General features: G+C 40.9%; 1 protein-coding gene and 1 long non-coding RNA gene across 4 annotated transcripts; one reads left to right on the plus strand and one right to left on the minus strand.

The window, feature by feature from the left end:
* Positions 1-121: 121 nt before the first annotated feature.
* On the minus strand, positions 122-14,251 carry RNFT1 (ring finger protein, transmembrane 1). Of its 2 annotated transcripts, none has more exons than XM_054166318.1 (9): positions 14,155-14,251; positions 11,766-12,175; positions 11,352-11,428; positions 10,697-10,797; positions 9,900-10,053; positions 8,288-8,446; positions 6,972-7,037; positions 6,083-6,184; positions 122-1,704 (listed from the first exon to the last, which is right to left on the minus strand). In XM_054166318.1, exons 1-9 carry the CDS (start codon positions 14,157-14,159, stop codon positions 1,531-1,533), a joined length of 1,248 nt encoding a protein of 415 aa, XP_054022293.1. In that variant the 5' UTR covers positions 14,160-14,251; the 3' UTR covers positions 122-1,530. The 2 variants fall into 2 exon arrangements, with proteins under 2 accessions (XP_054022293.1, XP_054022294.1); XM_054166319.1 differs by lacking the exon at positions 122-1,704 and adding an exon at positions 4,979-5,895.
* LOC128897649 (uncharacterized) lies at positions 14,124-15,398 on the plus strand. Of its 2 annotated transcripts, none has more exons than XR_008462510.1 (3): positions 14,124-14,239; positions 15,051-15,139; positions 15,238-15,398. It is a non-coding gene; the product is annotated as an uncharacterized LOC128897649 (long non-coding RNA). The 2 variants fall into 2 exon arrangements; XR_008462511.1 differs by lacking the exon at positions 14,124-14,239 and adding an exon at positions 14,272-14,325.
* The last annotated feature ends 104 nt before the right edge of the window (positions 15,399-15,502 follow it).

Consider the following 15,502-nt stretch of genomic DNA (forward strand, 5'->3'; position numbering starts at 1 on the left):
TGACAGTATCAAAGAGTCAGTCATTGCACAGAGCGACTTGGAAAGCAAAGAAATAATGGAGTTCTAATTTTTGGTTTTTTTCCCCCTTCTCCTCCTCTTTTTTTTTTTCCTGTCAATCAATGGTGCATAAAAAAAACAACAAAAGACAAAAAAAACTTTTAGAAAATGGTATTGCAGAACTCTAGGCACATCATCTAACTGATTCACGGTGACATCTTCTCACCTTATCAAGGATTTTTCAGCTTGATAGCTTGAAACTGACAGTATTAAGGGTCAGGATGTTGCTTCAGAATCACTGGTCTAGTGGTGAATGTGTCGAGGAGGGTTAGCCCTTTCACTAGGCAGAGTATGAAATGCCTGCACGCTTGTGTCTGAGGGGTGATTAGCATGCAAGCTTGGTTAAGCTGTTTCCTACAATGGGGTGGAATCAAAGATGAAAGAGGAAATGAATTGGTATTTCACATTCAAAACATAATGAGTTTTTTTTATATATATAAAAATATATATATTTTTCAAATAGATTTTTTTGATTCAGCTCATTATGGAAAGCATCCCAAAATTATAGAAGCAAAATTGGTTGCTGTGAAGAAAGTAAAAGGCTCTAGTTCTGATTCTTCTCCTGGTGAAACAACAGATGAATAATGAATCACTCAATTACCAGCTTGGCAATGTGGGGTGGGAGAGAACTGTTTCCCTTGCTTACCCAGCTGAAATCCCTGTTCCTGCAAAGACAAATGGATCTAATCAAAAGGCAATGCTGCTATGTTCTAGGCTTTACTGGAAGCCATGGGCTCACACACACGTCCTGCTTATTTCACCCTTGTCCTCAGCAGACATTTCACTGGGAAACATCACTTTTGTATACAGTAGTCCTTAGGTGGAGACAGCTGAATGCCTTCAGATTCTTACCCACAGATCAAGAAAATGTGCATCGGATACAAGGTCGCTAGAGACACCTAGGACCACGGGGAACGTGCACAAATTCTCCAGTGTAAGGGAAAGAAAACCCAAAACCACAACCTTTTTGTAAGCAGTGGGTAAGAATTTGAGGATTTTTTTGTTTGTTTGTTCCTGGGTGCTCCCTGCCATTATACATTTCTAAATTTATCGACATTTTTTTCTATGCTGAGGCAATAAATTTGCTGATTGTATGAGAAAAGTGTTAAATGGCCTTTCAGTGAATGTCTTCCACAGTGGGTCAGAACTTTAGCAACTTAATTTAGGAAACATGTTTTAAGGACACTATTTATGCTTTGAAATTGTCACAATCTGTACAAAAAAGAAGACTTACAGGTACAAAGAATAAAATAAAGGTAACTTTACCTTACTTATATAACTTCCTGCCTTAAAGAAAGCATTTCCATGAACATAGCTGGTGAAAGGGTTAATATCTGCAGAGCTTTACACTAGTTAGAGTGTGTATGGTGTGTGCGTGTGTGTGTAGATGATCATGCAACTGCATACAAGTCCTGTCACTTTTTGCCTGCCACACGTTGCATTATCTTTAGTCAGACTGTGCAAAGTCTACTTCTAGTGTTTCACAACAGTAGGGATTTTTTGATAGATTCTGCTTACTCTGTGTATACTGAATCTTTTTGAGCCATAGGATCCAAGCCATAAAACTCTCTTTAGGAAAAGTTGAATCCAATCAGAGTGCTGTTCTCTCAAATTTGCAAGTTGGAAGGATTCAGCAAAATCTTGATACTGACAAAGAACCAACAAAAAAAGATGGTTATGATTGAGCAACAATTAGTTGTGTTTTCCTTTGTGCTGGTTTCTTTTTTTTTCCTCTCTTCCTGATAAGCCTTTTGTTGGAATATTTCTTTCTTCTTAGTTTTGTAAGGAAAAATCAAGTTACCTTCGAGTGACATAAATTGTACTGGCAGATGAATTGCCTTTTTTCATTTGGCAGTGAGAGAATTTGGTGACAAGGTTGTGAATCTCAAGGGTGTTGATGTGTGTTTGTATTATGCATATTTGCAAATACACCTCAAGCAGTGCCTCCCTCTGCCACCGGTTAACATCGGTTTCCTGATGCGTTTACTGAGGATAAAGGAACTTAGTTAAGAATTAATAATAATTCTTTTTTTGAAGCAGATCTCTCTTGGTCCTAGTTACAGCTAACAGTTGCTTTTTGGTTGGCTGGATAGAAATGTCCAGTAGGTTTGGTTTAATATGGCTGGCAAGAATGGCAAGAGTTGTTTGTCTGAGTTCACCGATTAATTATGGATACGATTCAGCGGGTTGAAAAGCAAATTCCACGTACTGTCAATGTTTCATCCCATAGATAATCTTAAGTTTAATTCCCTACCATAACTGTGAAACTTTTGGGAGTGTGACTCAGACAGCAAGCACACACTATGCAATATGGTTTATCCTGTATTTATTTGTAAAAATATCAGACATAGATCCTCTATATATATATAATAGTGTCAAAATTACTAGGTGTGAACTAAGGGGAGTGGAGTTCTAGCTCCTGTCTGGCTATTTCAGATAAGTGCAGAGTGCATTGAATATTGGAGAGCTTAACAAGTGCTTTCTTTTGTTCATTTAAAAATGTCTTAAATTTTTTCATTAGAGTATAGAATCTTATTTTTTTTATTTTGTACAAGCTGCGCTTTTTTAATTATAATCACTGAAAAAAAATTCACTATAATTTGATTTTATAGGAGTTTTGTAGCATTACAAAAATATAGTTAAAAAAACAAAAAAACACAAAAAAAAACCACCAAAAAAAAACACCTGAGGTTAATACCTGTTGTGGCTAACCATATAAAAGTATTAAATCTTAAACTTGAACAAAAGTCATATTTATTTTACGGTTTGTTGGTTTGGTTTGGTTTGGGTTTTTTTTTTACCAGATGTTAAGCAGGGGACTCTTTTGTTCTGCAGGTCATTATCACAAAAGGTTTCGAGGTCAGCTGTGTTACCAGCAGTTTTTCTTTTCCCATTTGATGCAGAAACTATTCTGGTAGAAGATATTCAGAATTTCATCATTTTTCTCTGTGGGAGTGATGCATACATTTGATGCCATTCGTGTACTAAATTGTAATTTTGGGAATGCTGGAATAATTCCTACCAAGACTGTCTTAATTGTGCCATCTGACATTTGAATGTCATCCTGGTATTAGCTCATAATAAAAGATAAAAATAAATGAGTCAATTGTTCTTTTGAATATCCCTCTTGGGTTTTTTTTTTTTTTGGTCTTGCTCTCTAAAAGCTGAACTGCTGCAGAACATTTAATGTTTGAGTCCACTCTAACCATCCAGTGAATGTTTGCTGTGGGTCTATTTGTTTTTTTGATATGACTCCCAACATCTTCTCGCTGTTAACCGGAAAGTGCATCAAACATGGAGGGAGGCTACTGTTGGTTCTTAGGACAGCCACTTGGGTTTGGCTGGTTTTTTGAAGGCTGTCTCTACAGCAGGACAGTTGCTGTTTCATTTTCTTAGTAAAGGGAAAAGAGGAGAAGTTAAGTACAGGGCAAATTAAATATTCTTCCTATAGACCCTCGATATACTGTGTGCAGTTCCTGTATATGAACTTCTGCAGATTGTTCTCTTCTAGATTAACTTGGCTTTGTAGCTGTCTTCAAGAAACAAACTTGAGCTGCCTTAGTAGAAACAAAGGTAATCCCTCTTCTGTTTGTCATCTTCCACAGTTTACTGGAACTAAAAATACTCAACTGCTGAATAAGATGGATGTGAATAGCAATTAAATGCAAATTTAAGCATTATGTTAATCCAAGTGACCTATTTACTTTTGAATTTTTTTTTAGGAAGTAGGTAGGCCCTAAGTCTAACTATGGCTCTAAATCATTGTCTTTCGTGACAGCTTTGAAGGGAAAGGGAGGGAGGAGGAATTCTGCTTAGAACTTCAAGGACCTGACAGGTGCTAGTTGTGTTCATCCTGTCTTATCAAGACCTGGTACCTTCACCTCGGTTCTTGGGCTCTTAGTAAGTGGCTGTTGATTGCCATTTGTCATCCTCTTCTCTGTTCTGTCTCCTGCAGAGTCAGACATGTGCTGGGTGACTGTGTGTCTGTGTGTGTGGCAAGCAGGGCAGCTACCCTGGCCTGAGTGGGCTTGATGAGGAAGAGTTGCATCTTCATAGCATGACACTGACAAGCGGATCAGAGAGGATGCCATTCATGGATGTAAGTGACTCACTTTTTGTTCCTCTCTGTAACTAAGATGAGAATGACTTGTTTCATTTATCAAGTGTAAATCTGAACTGGTTGATCAAAATCTCTTTTTAGTTCTTTGGTTTTTAATAAAAAGTGTTTGATAAAATTACTGAGTTTGGATAATTTTCACTGGCTCTTAATAAACGTGCATCAACAGAAAGAGGGAATACAGGCTGAATTGTTCCCTGGTCCCAGCCCTGACCAATAGCCATCGCTACTCTAGGCAGATGATGCTACTACTGTGTGGTAGACAAAGACTAAACAGTCACAATCCAGGGTTGACTTATAGCACTGACACCACATGTTGTTGTACCCCATAATACAGTCTTGGTGAGCTTTACAGGCACTCTCTCATCATGCCCTGTCAGCCCTCCTTATTGATTTATATCCGGTTGTGGCAGCTGCTACTTCATGGTTGCCATTGGATGCTACATCATTCAAGTAAGTGTTTAACTTTTCAGTTCTGTTTTTTCTCTAATTTAGAAGTTTCCTAAAGGTATTCAGTTAAGACACAAGTTAATGGCAACTCAATTTAACTTTGCTGTAACAGAGTAATTGGAGTGGGTTTTGTTTTGGGTATTTTTGTCTAATCTGAAGAGCCAGGTAAAAAAAAAAAGTCAAGGAAAAAAAAATGTATGTAAATTAGTTCTGTAATGAGCAATCAAGACTAGTCATGAAAAAGTTGCAACATGTGGAGTGTTTTTGTTTTGCAAAGACATCAGTTTAACAGGAAATACCCAGCAGTGAGCTTCCATGCAAGTTAATACTGAAACAGCAATGAACTTTGTTGCTTTATTCAACGTGCACCAAACAAATAAGATTTAAATCCATTTATTCTCTCTGATTGTTATGCATACTACAAATTGCAAATATAGTATAAAATAGATTCTCCCCTGTAAGAAAATCTGGTTCTTCATATGACAAAAATATAGTATTAAAGGTTTGGTTTAAAAATACCAGTGTTACAAAAGGCTATGTATAAAACTATCCTCAGTGGTTGGTTTAGGTATTAAGCCAAAATTCGTTAGAAGCCTACAAGAACCTGAGGGGAAAACCTCTTCCTCTTGTGGCTTATCTCCAGGTACAGTGAGAAATAGTTGCTGTTACAGGTGCATGAATAGGAAGCTGTTTTCTCTCATCTACTGGGCAAGCATTGAATGACCTTTAATGCCAGGTGACAAGCAGCTCTAATTCTCACTGTACTCCAGAGTACCAAATTTGCTCATAATCTTAATAAAATGGGTTGAGTCATGTTAGAAGGCTAAAGACAATTTAGTATAGCCTGTAACTCTACTGAAAGTTTAAACAAAATGTTAAGAACCTGCTGCAAAAAGTGATGCAGCATTGTTCAAGGACCTGGCAAGAAGCAGTGCTGTTTTTCCTGCATTCACCCTGAAAACTTAAAACTTTCCTTAAGAAGGTCAAGTTAACATTTTCTGCACTGTTTAAAAATATGGAAACATTTCATAGAAGCTCTTTATCTAGACTTTGGAAATTCATTCCTTGTGCCACCTACATCTGCAGTAAACTGCAAAACCTCAACTTGAATGAACTGTAAACCAAGTTGATGTGCTTTAGAAAATCTGTAGATGCATAGATGTGGCTCCATCCTTCCACTTGTTAACATGGTCTGCAATAACAGTTTTGCAGAGTGGACACGTTTTTTCTCTATTAAACCATAAAGAGATGCATTCTTCACAAAATGTGTGCTGTAATGAAAAGAAGGAGAACTTAGAGCTTCTAAGCTCTTCTGTTTATCAGAGAGTATATTATTTGCATAGCTTGATTTCTAATAGTAATCAGAAAACATACTAAACTAACTCTATGTTGTTTTGTTTGCCAGATGGTTAAAATACTCTTAAGTCTGCAGAAAATTGCTTGGATTTTGTGTATTACCTGGCAGATAAGCAGAATAGGCTTCTGAAATTCAGCTTGGCAGATAGAACAAATATCATCCAACTCAGAACACTGTCTCTTGCTAGCTGTCACCCCATAGTGCTGTAAAACAAGGCATTTTAAGCAGATATTAGTGACTAGGGGGGTAAAAAAGCCAGTACAAACACAAAAATACCAAGACAGAGAGGAACTGGGAATAAGGACTGCTGTGTCAGGAAAACTCTTCAATCCCTAATCCAATTAAATGTTGCTAAGTTTTTTAATGGTCATCATGAGGCCCACAGCTTATCTGCTCCTTCTTACCATGCCCTCTAGTTAGTATCTTTCCCTGATCAAAGACACTGCAAAAATCTGTAGCAGTTATTATTTTAAGTGACCTCTGAGAAACACACTGTGTTAAGTTCCAATTTGAACAAGACAGCACTCAGAAAATGAGAAGTGCTTCGTGATGCTCAGTTCAAGGACAGCACTTCAAAACGTTCTGTATCTTTCACTGCAGGAACAGCAGACTGAACAATAGCTCTTCCTACAGAGGAAGATTATCTAGTTACAATTCTAACGAGTTGCTTGCGTGTGAGTTATTTTGGCAAGCTTCAGTTCTCACTGTAATTCAGCCTAAAGCTATGCCTGCATCCAGCTAGGTTTAATTGCAGTTAAAAAAACAGGGAAAAGGACAAAATCTCCTCATAGATTTATCTGAAGAGACATGCAGAATAGAGTTTGTTTTCAGCTGACAACATAATGGGAGAACAAGTTCACAAGGTTTGCTTTAAACATGCAGTTGTCTGTTGCTAGAACAATGCAACGTACTACAGGAATGAGTTCTTTAGAAAGGAAGTGTTTTCATGTAAATTGAGTTTATTTTGTCATAAGAGAATTCAGTACTCACTGGTCGTGTACAAAATATCCGTAAGACCTGTCTGAAGTTTCTCAATTGCCCAAAAAAGCTCAAAATCTGAAATGGGATAGAAAAACTGAGTTATGTTTAGGATGCTCCTCAGAACTAAAAAGCTTCCAAGCTTTTGTGCAGACTCCAACACTAGAAGTCTAGTTTGATTTTTGGCATAACTTAAGCAGAGTTGCAGTTCACACTGACCCAATTTTCACTGCTTAATAGATGTGAGCCCCCACCTTGAATACTATATCCAGTTCTGGTGTCCCCAGCTGAAGGAGCTGCGGTCATTCAGCCTGGAGAAGAGATGACTCCAGGGCGACCTTAGAGGTGCCTTCTATTACCTAAACATACAGGAAGCCTGGATAGAGACTTTTCATAAGGGTGCCTAGCAACATGACAAGGGGTAATGGTTTGAAGCTGAGGGAGAGCAGGGTTAGACTGGATCTGAGGAAGAGGTTCTTCAGTATGAGAGTGGTGAAACTCTGGAATAGGTTGCCTAGGGAGGTTGTGGCTGCCTCGTCTCTGGGAGTGTTGAAGGCCAGGTTGGATGAGGCTTTGAGCAGCTGAGTCCAGTTGAGCAGCGTCCCTGCCAATGGTGAGGACTTTGGAGGAGATGATCTCTAAGGCCCCTTCTAACTTGAGCCATTCTATGATAACCAAACTAAGAATTTAGCCTGAAGGATTTTCCTAGTTAATGTCTGTTCTTTAAAAGCAAAATAGTGTTGAGGTTCTACAATGAAGGACTGAAGTACAAATATATCAACATTACTATCATATATGTAATAGTCTTTAGACTTGTAGTCAAGATCCTGTAGCATTAAAAAGTATGTTCCATGTTCAAAGCCAAACTTGTAGTGAGTTTGGTTCTGTCTGGGGCAAATTAGCTGTTGGTAAAGCATACAGCCACTTATGTTTAACTGGTCTAGCATCATACAGGATACTCTCAGAGTAAATCTGGTTGCCTGGAAGAGGCTGATTCAGCCATGAATTTTACCTGTGGTTTTGCAAGCTCTTTTCCTCAGCATCTGCTAACAGTCTGATCAGTGTCTGCTGTGAGGGGAGCTGTAGTAACAGTGCTCTTTCCTATGCAACCCAAATCTAATCCCAGAACAGGTGCAGGAAAAAGAAGATCTTGTGTCCTGAGACAGTTTTCCTGTCAGTTTTGGAAGGCTGTCTCAAGTGAAACAAGCCCTGATTTGCAAATCAGCTCAAACACAAGAGAACTTCCAGAAATGTGTTACGTTTGTGTGTCTAACCCTCCAACTATAGTTACTGCAGAATAGTTTGAGAGGAATATAAAGCTTACATACTTTCAGGATGAGGTAGAGAAGGCCCAGCAGTATCCCTAGGGTCCATCCTAGTACACTGTCCAGCTCCCCTTTGCCAATCAGATAACGGAACCAAACTGGTATGGGGACAAACATACGGTAATACTGGCAGAGTTCTTCTAACAGCATGTACCAGTAGCCCTAAGCAAGACATGCAAAGGAATTGCTCAAGATTTAAAACACACAGGGGTTTTAAAATACAAAGACACATTGTTATTCTTTTGAGGAATTTCCTCTTATCATATCTTGAAACAGCTAAATATGAACCATGAGAAAGAATGAGGATGAGATGATGAGTCTTCACCACAGCTGTACAAATAACAGTAGCACCATTGCTGTACTGCAGAAAATCAAGTTCATAGGCTACACCAGGATAGCTTTATCAGATGCCTACCTACTTAACACCACTGTCAGACTTCATGAGCATTAAAAGCAAAAATAAAAGGTATTTGGAAAACAAAAAATAAGACAAATGTGGTCCCAGAGATCAGCTTCCTATTAGCAGAGCTGTGCCCTGCATCCAGGATTAAACAAAAATGAGAGTAAGGCCAATTCTTTGTTAACAACCATAAATTGCTGGATTAACAGGCCAAAAGAGTTCAATGACACCCTAACCATTACTGAATGACAACTACAAAGCACCAGCACCCTACAGAACACTCTGTGTGTGTGTGCTTGTATAATCATAGCTATTTAGCTTAACTCTTACTTTATTCCCTTAAGTTTGTCTCTGTAACAGGAAGGAAGTATTCTTTCTATGCACTGCATAATTTGCCACTATTGACCAGATTACTCTAATTTAGCCACAAAGTAGGTCACTTGATGTAATGGAATTTTCAATAACTATTTTTTTGGATGTTAGCTCACTAGCTGTAGGGGGAAAAAAAAAAAAGGAGTTCTTGATTATAAATCAGCATTTAGAAATTGTTTTTACCTGAGGAAAAACTTGTTCTGGTACATTTGAAGAGAGAAAACCTACCAAAACCTCCTGTTCAAATGCTGACACATCACTGAGCAGATAAAAATAAACCATAAGCTAGTGTAGGCTACTGTGAAAATTCTTAAACTTCAGTGGTTTGAGGAGTTAAGCTATGAATCAAATTCATTGATCTGACATAAATATTGTTTATTAACAAAAACATCTGAATTATTTTCTGAAGAGACAGGAAAAAATCCCAGCTGTTAGCATGCACAGATCTTAAAACCTTCCCATATCAGTTCCTGTCAAGCCTGTAGAAAATTTACTGTGCTCCAGCTGCTCCATGCTAACCACCTGCATACACATTCTCACAGAGCAGCAAATAAAAGGTTTCTTCATTTCCCTCCCCCCCCCCCCCCCCCCTTAAAGACAGAAATAAACCCATTTATCTGATGACATAATACAAGCAATTGGTTCAGATCAGACTGCAAACCTTCCTCAGCACCAAGCAGGGAAGAACATGAAATCCACAGGGTGTTCTAACCCACAGTGCAGTGGTGGATTATATACAGACCTTTAATTAAAAAGACTTTTCTCTGGATAGAATTTAATAATTACCTAATCTTGCCATAGAACACTCTGATGTGGAAGCAAAAATACAGCTTGTTTCCTTACCTTTGATTTAAAGGACATCATAAAAGAAGGCACTAAGAGAATAAAGCACTTGAAGCCCATGAAGAGGAATTTCAGAATAAAGTCTGTGATTCCCACAATCCAAAGTACCTCCCACAAGTCCATAAAATCCACAGTAGGCTTCAAGAAGACTAAGCTACAAAAAACAAGTATCAGAAGTTACTGGAGCACCCTGTTTAGAGGAAAGTATAACCAGAGATTCTCACAGCAGGTTTAATTAAAAAAGGAAACTTGGTTTTACACAGAGGAAACATATTTGCTAAGAAAATCAACTCTTTATTGTAAGATGGTAATTTATGACCTTTAACAGCCTTTCTGGTTTTGAACCTTCCTACCTGTCTTGTCATCACAACCCCCCCATCTTCTGGACATAGACTTACTTTTGCATTTTAGCAACACAGCCTTGGAGTGATTTAGAGCCAGGAGTGCTGCTACAGAATGGTAAGGGGCGAGAAGAAAAAAATCAGCTGGAGCCCTAGTATGGCACATTCAGTGTGCCAAAGGCAAGGTGGTGGTAGGGTCAAGGCTAGGAATGAAACCCAGGTACATTCCTCATGGTACAGCAGTGCCATTAAGTTGAGTATAGAGTCTAATCTTGCAAATTCCAAAGTACTTTTAAGGATAGCACCTGTTCAGTTTGGCAGAAGAGGAAGAAAGAAGATTAAAATGAAAGAGAAACCAATGCCACAATTAAAGATGAACAGCAGCAGCCCAGATAAAATGTTCCCAGTTAATATCTGAGCAATTTATGATGTGAGTAGAGATTGTCCTCTACTTACCTGTAATACAGTGACTGAGAATGGAAAGTGTAATACAAGAGGAGTGATGATCCAGTTAGGTACACCAGTAACCAAGCACATTGCAACTTGGAGCACCGTTCCTGTAAGATAATTGCAGACATATTATAGTCCTCATCTTGCTATCAGTGTCTTAAATACACCTCCAAAGCACTAACAAATTTCATAAACTAGGAGAACTAAACTGAAAGGTAAAGCAGCAATTTTAATGTTTTCAACATCATTTCTGTGCACATCAAGGTGCTTTTTTTTTTCTCTACAAGCACAACCAAAATCCACCCCCACAATGAAGAAACAACAAATTTTCCTTTGGCAGTGAACAGAGACTGATGAAAGTTCAAACTGTTAATTGCTTTTGATTCCACAGATACAGTTAAATTCTTCCTTAGTTCCAGAAAGCTTTCCTCAGTTGATTTCAGTATGCACAGTTGAGGGGGGCAAAGGAGGGAAAACACTCCCTTTGAATTTTGCAGACCTTGCTAACTGAGAAGCTCTACAGTGTACAGAAGCTTTAAGAATTCCACCTTGGAAACTTTGACCCCAAATATTACCAGGTAAATAAAACATTTCTTTCAAAAATTGATGGATAAAGATCTTGATTAACTTGTAGGGTTTTGTTGCATAGGGTGATACTTACTCTTAGAAAAACCTGATTTACTATGCTTTTGTTTGCATACATATAAGTTGTTAGCAGCCCAATTCCAAGAGAAATGCCTATTAGGAAAAAAGGGTCAGTTATACACAGGAAAATAAAATAAAGTAATTACTGAACTGGGTTAATAAACAGCCACTTCTAATACATCTTTGTAATTACAATTAATAGAGCTTAGACTATCAAACCAGAATAATTAAGCACATTGTACATATGCCAGCAAAGGAAATAGAAGCCACTGAAATGTAGTTCAGTAAGTCTTTCTGATAAATAAATAAAAATAAAGCTAAAAAGAAATTGAATTCTATTGCAGGCATGGTTATTATGATTATCTCTTTGCTGGGGGGGGGATGTGGGGTGTGTGTCAGTTCCCTCAGACAGTATTTTGTTATACTCTACCAATTATATGCTGCACGACCAGTTTGACACACAGAATCAAGATATAGGGCAGACTTTTGTGCAGCCACTGCAGGAGGTATCTGAGCTCTGAGAGGGAGCTGCCACCATGTTCCTCTGAGTCTGGAGCGGAATCATCCAGCCCCGCTGCTTCACTGTGGGCATGTCCATGGGAGCGACTTTGGGAGCCCTGCCGTGAGTGCCGGGAGCTGGTGTGGTCTCTGGCTTCTCCCGCCGCAGAGTTCAGCTGGATGCGGACATCTCCGCTCTGGTGGCACGAGGCATCTCCTGGCAGCCTCCCTGCGTGGGTGCTCTGAGTGGAGTCATCACTCCCTGGGATGTTGTGGAGGTGACCGCAGTTTGCTTGCATGGTGGGAGGGGTTTTCTGATCCAGATTTTTGCTCTTTTGTCTCCTAGAGCAGGATATAAAAAGTCAGAGTTGAAGGAAGAGATAACTGGTTCGGAGGGAGCAAAAAATCCAAACCAACCAAGAAAAAACCCAACACAAAAATACAACAGATTGTACTGAGTGATTGCCTGCATGAAGCAAAGATTCTCTTTTTGAGAGATGCTGTCTGTCTGTTCTAATCAACAGTTGGACTCGATGATATTAGAGGTCTTTTCCAACTGAAACAATTCTATGATTGTATGAAAGCTGGCATGCTGGGTTTGTGCCCTGTCTCCACAAGCCAACTTTCTGTGTGCCCTGTTAAATGAGTTCCTTTCACTCACATGTTGATTTTCTAGCCTGCAGTCAACCTGGTGCCTTAGTAAAATCTGCAGTTGTTTCACTGCACATCAGAACAGAGAAGCTGATGAAAAGGAGACCAGCAGTAGCCTTTGCAGAAGCAATCTTAGAAGTGCTGCATAATTTAACCAAAATAGTAACCGTAGTAGGCCAAAGAAGAAGCAGGCGATGGGAAGGAAGCAAAAACTACTAAAATGGTAAGCACTTGTTCAGAGACAAGCCTAGTCAAAAGCCAGTGCATGCTTAAAATTGAGGGCCATTATGAGATTAATGAGATTATCCTGTCTGGGTAAGTGAGCAGAACCAGGTTAGTGCATTTTGTAAGAAGCATTTAAAAAAGCCTGGACCATATGGCCAGGTGAAAAAAAGAAACGCAGCCACCAAGCAGCAATCTAACAGCAACACTACCCCAATGCAGATTTAATTCTTCCCACTGACATCTTTCTGTTGTCTTCCAGGGCAGTTTTTCAGTTCTGTGACAGTGTACAGGGGTCAAACTGGCTTAAACCTACTTTTCTGCGCCGATGTGATTAAGAGGGATGGTTTTTGAGAATGAAGCCAGGTTTGGCACAACTTTTGTCACTATTATTGAAACATTCAAAAAGGATTATAATGAAATTTCCAACGTTTCAAACTCTTCCAGATTTCTCTTTGAATATTTTTTTTTGTGTGTCCCAAGTTTACTGTACACAGCCCTAGTTTCACTGAGGACACAAAAGGGTTAAAGCAAAGTGTGGGCGTGTGCTGCAAGTTCTTAATACATCTGCACAAACTTAGAATTCTTGTCTTTAAAAGAGAAAGTAGATTTAGATGAGTAAATTGCTTTAATTTAAAATGCAAAAAGGGGAACTTACTACCCTTTAGAAATGCTGCTACCGCTGTATTTTTGTTGGCCAAAGATTACATCATACTTCAATCCAGACAAAATTCAGCTTCTGTCATTTTATGCACACGAATAAAGAAAATAAACTGGAAACAGTTCTGACTCGTGTGAACAGGATCACTCGGGGTGTCAGCATGCTCAGGGCATGAATGTTTGTCTCTTTTTAAAGAGGGAGGAATACAAAATCTCATTAGCTCTCTTGTCAGTGCCTTCGGGCCTGTTTGTGCAGAAACTGACAGCTCCGTGCTAAAAAACAAAGTGAACGATCCCATTGTTCGAGTAATGCAGCTTCTCCTGGCACTCTGCCTAACAAACTTTCAAGTAACTTAGTTAACAAACACGATTTCGGGCGGTGAGAAATCTGCACGCAGCCTCTAGGATTTCTTCTTCCCAGTCAGATCAAAGAAAGGCTTTGATAAAGTCTCCTCGGACATTCCCCGGCTCTCCGCAGCCTCTGCCTCCCACTACACTTCAGGAGTCGCTCCCAGGCCGCTGTGGCTGGGCCGCGCCAGCCTCGCCCGCACCCCTCGCCGGGCCGCGCCGCAGTTCAACTCGCCGCCGGCCCCCTCAGAGGCGGCGGGATGGTCAAAGCCGATGAGCACAGCGCTGGGGGGTCCCCGCCGGCTCCCACTGCCCCCCCGGCACAGACAGAAGGCAACTCTGAGGTGCGTCCCCGCTCCCTCCCGGTCCCGGGCTCTGCGAGGGAGCGGCCGCCAGAAGCCCCTTTCCCGCCCTCCCCGACCAGAGCCCGGCGCCGGTACCTCATCGGGCGGCGGGCGCCTCCCGCCCGGCGCCGCTGCCCAGGCCGCGGCCACCCGCCGCCTCCATCGCCGCCGTCGAGGCCGGGTAGGTGGAAGAGGGTGCGGCGGGGGGAGGAAGAGGAGGAGCCGTGAGGGGAGGAGGAGGAAGGCCCCGAGCTGGGTGTTGCTCTGGTAACGAAAGGCCGCGGCTCGTGGAGGCCTTCGCCCCGCTAGCGGAGGGAGAAGGCGGCCGGGGCGGGGGGCGATTGCCTCAGGGCCGGGAACAGGCTGCGGGTCAGGCCCGCCAAACGGAGCGGGAGGCAGTGGTTCCTGGTGCTTTTTATTTAAAGCCGCAATTAAAATTAATCTGAGAAGGCAATAATAATGAAGGAAATTAAGTAAATTATTTCTTCCATGTATATATATGTGTATATACATACATATACACACTGTGGTGTCATTACTTCTCGATGGCCATTAGTGCTCACCGCAGGGACATCCTGCTGTCTGGAAATTGGCTTTGCCTCCTAGGAAACCTGAGGAAAATGCTGCCCTAGTTAGTGTTGCTGTAACTCTTAGGAGAAGCTTGAAATTAAATAGATACAGGCTTTTCTTTCAAAATATGCTCCTGAATAAATTAGTTTGCATCCAGAACTGGCATCTGTTTTCCTTGGCTCAGATGCTTTTTCTGAAAGTGAAAGGTACGCAGCTCACAGGGAGCCTTCTTGGCCACAAGGGCACATTGCTGGCTTATGATTATCCTTCTGCCCACCAGGACCCACAAGTCCCCTATGCTGCTCTCCAACAGGTCAGCCCCCAACCTATACTGGTCCATTGTGGTTGTTCTTTTTCACATGCAAGACTTTACACTTGTCCTTGTTGTATTTCATTAAATTTCTCCCTGCCCAGCTCTCCAGCTTGTCCAGGTCCTGAGATCAAGATAAACCACATCCACTGCGCTACCATCATCTATCCACCTGGCTATGTCCTCATAAAAGACCATTAGGTTGGTTAAGCATGGAGGTGAGGCTGACCTGTCTGTTGTTACCCAGGTCCTCCTTCTTGCCCTGTTTGAAGACTGGAGTGACATTTGCTTTCCTCCAGTTCTCAGACACCTCTTCGCAAGACCTACCAAAGATGATGGAGGGGGGCCTAGCGATGACTTCTTCCAGCTCCTTCAGCACGCACAAGTGCATCGCATCAGGACCCATGGATTGATGGATATCAGGGTTGCTTAACTGATCCCTAATCCAGCCCTCATCAGCCAAGGCAAGTGCCTCCTTTATCCTCATTTGCTCTGGGGCTTCAGGGGTCTGGGGTTCCTGAGGACAGTCTCCAACAGTATAGACAGAGACAAAGAAGGCACTGC

Source organism: Dryobates pubescens, chromosome 13 (genome assembly GCF_014839835.1).
Source record: "Dryobates pubescens isolate bDryPub1 chromosome 13, bDryPub1.pri, whole genome shotgun sequence".
NCBI lineage: Eukaryota > Metazoa > Chordata > Aves > Piciformes > Picidae > Dryobates > Dryobates pubescens.

Bases quoted from the DNA above. Each gene is read 5' to 3' on its own strand.
- RNFT1 (XM_054166318.1), bottom strand. The intron at 10,798-11,351 runs GTAAGTATCACC...ATTATCTTACAG, and splicing joins TAAATCAGGTTTTTCTAAGA to GAACGGTGCTCCAAGTTGCA. The intron at 1,705-6,082 runs GTAATACACAAA...GTTCTTTGTCAG, and splicing joins CTATTCTGCTTATCTGCCAG to TATCAAGATTTTGCTGAATC.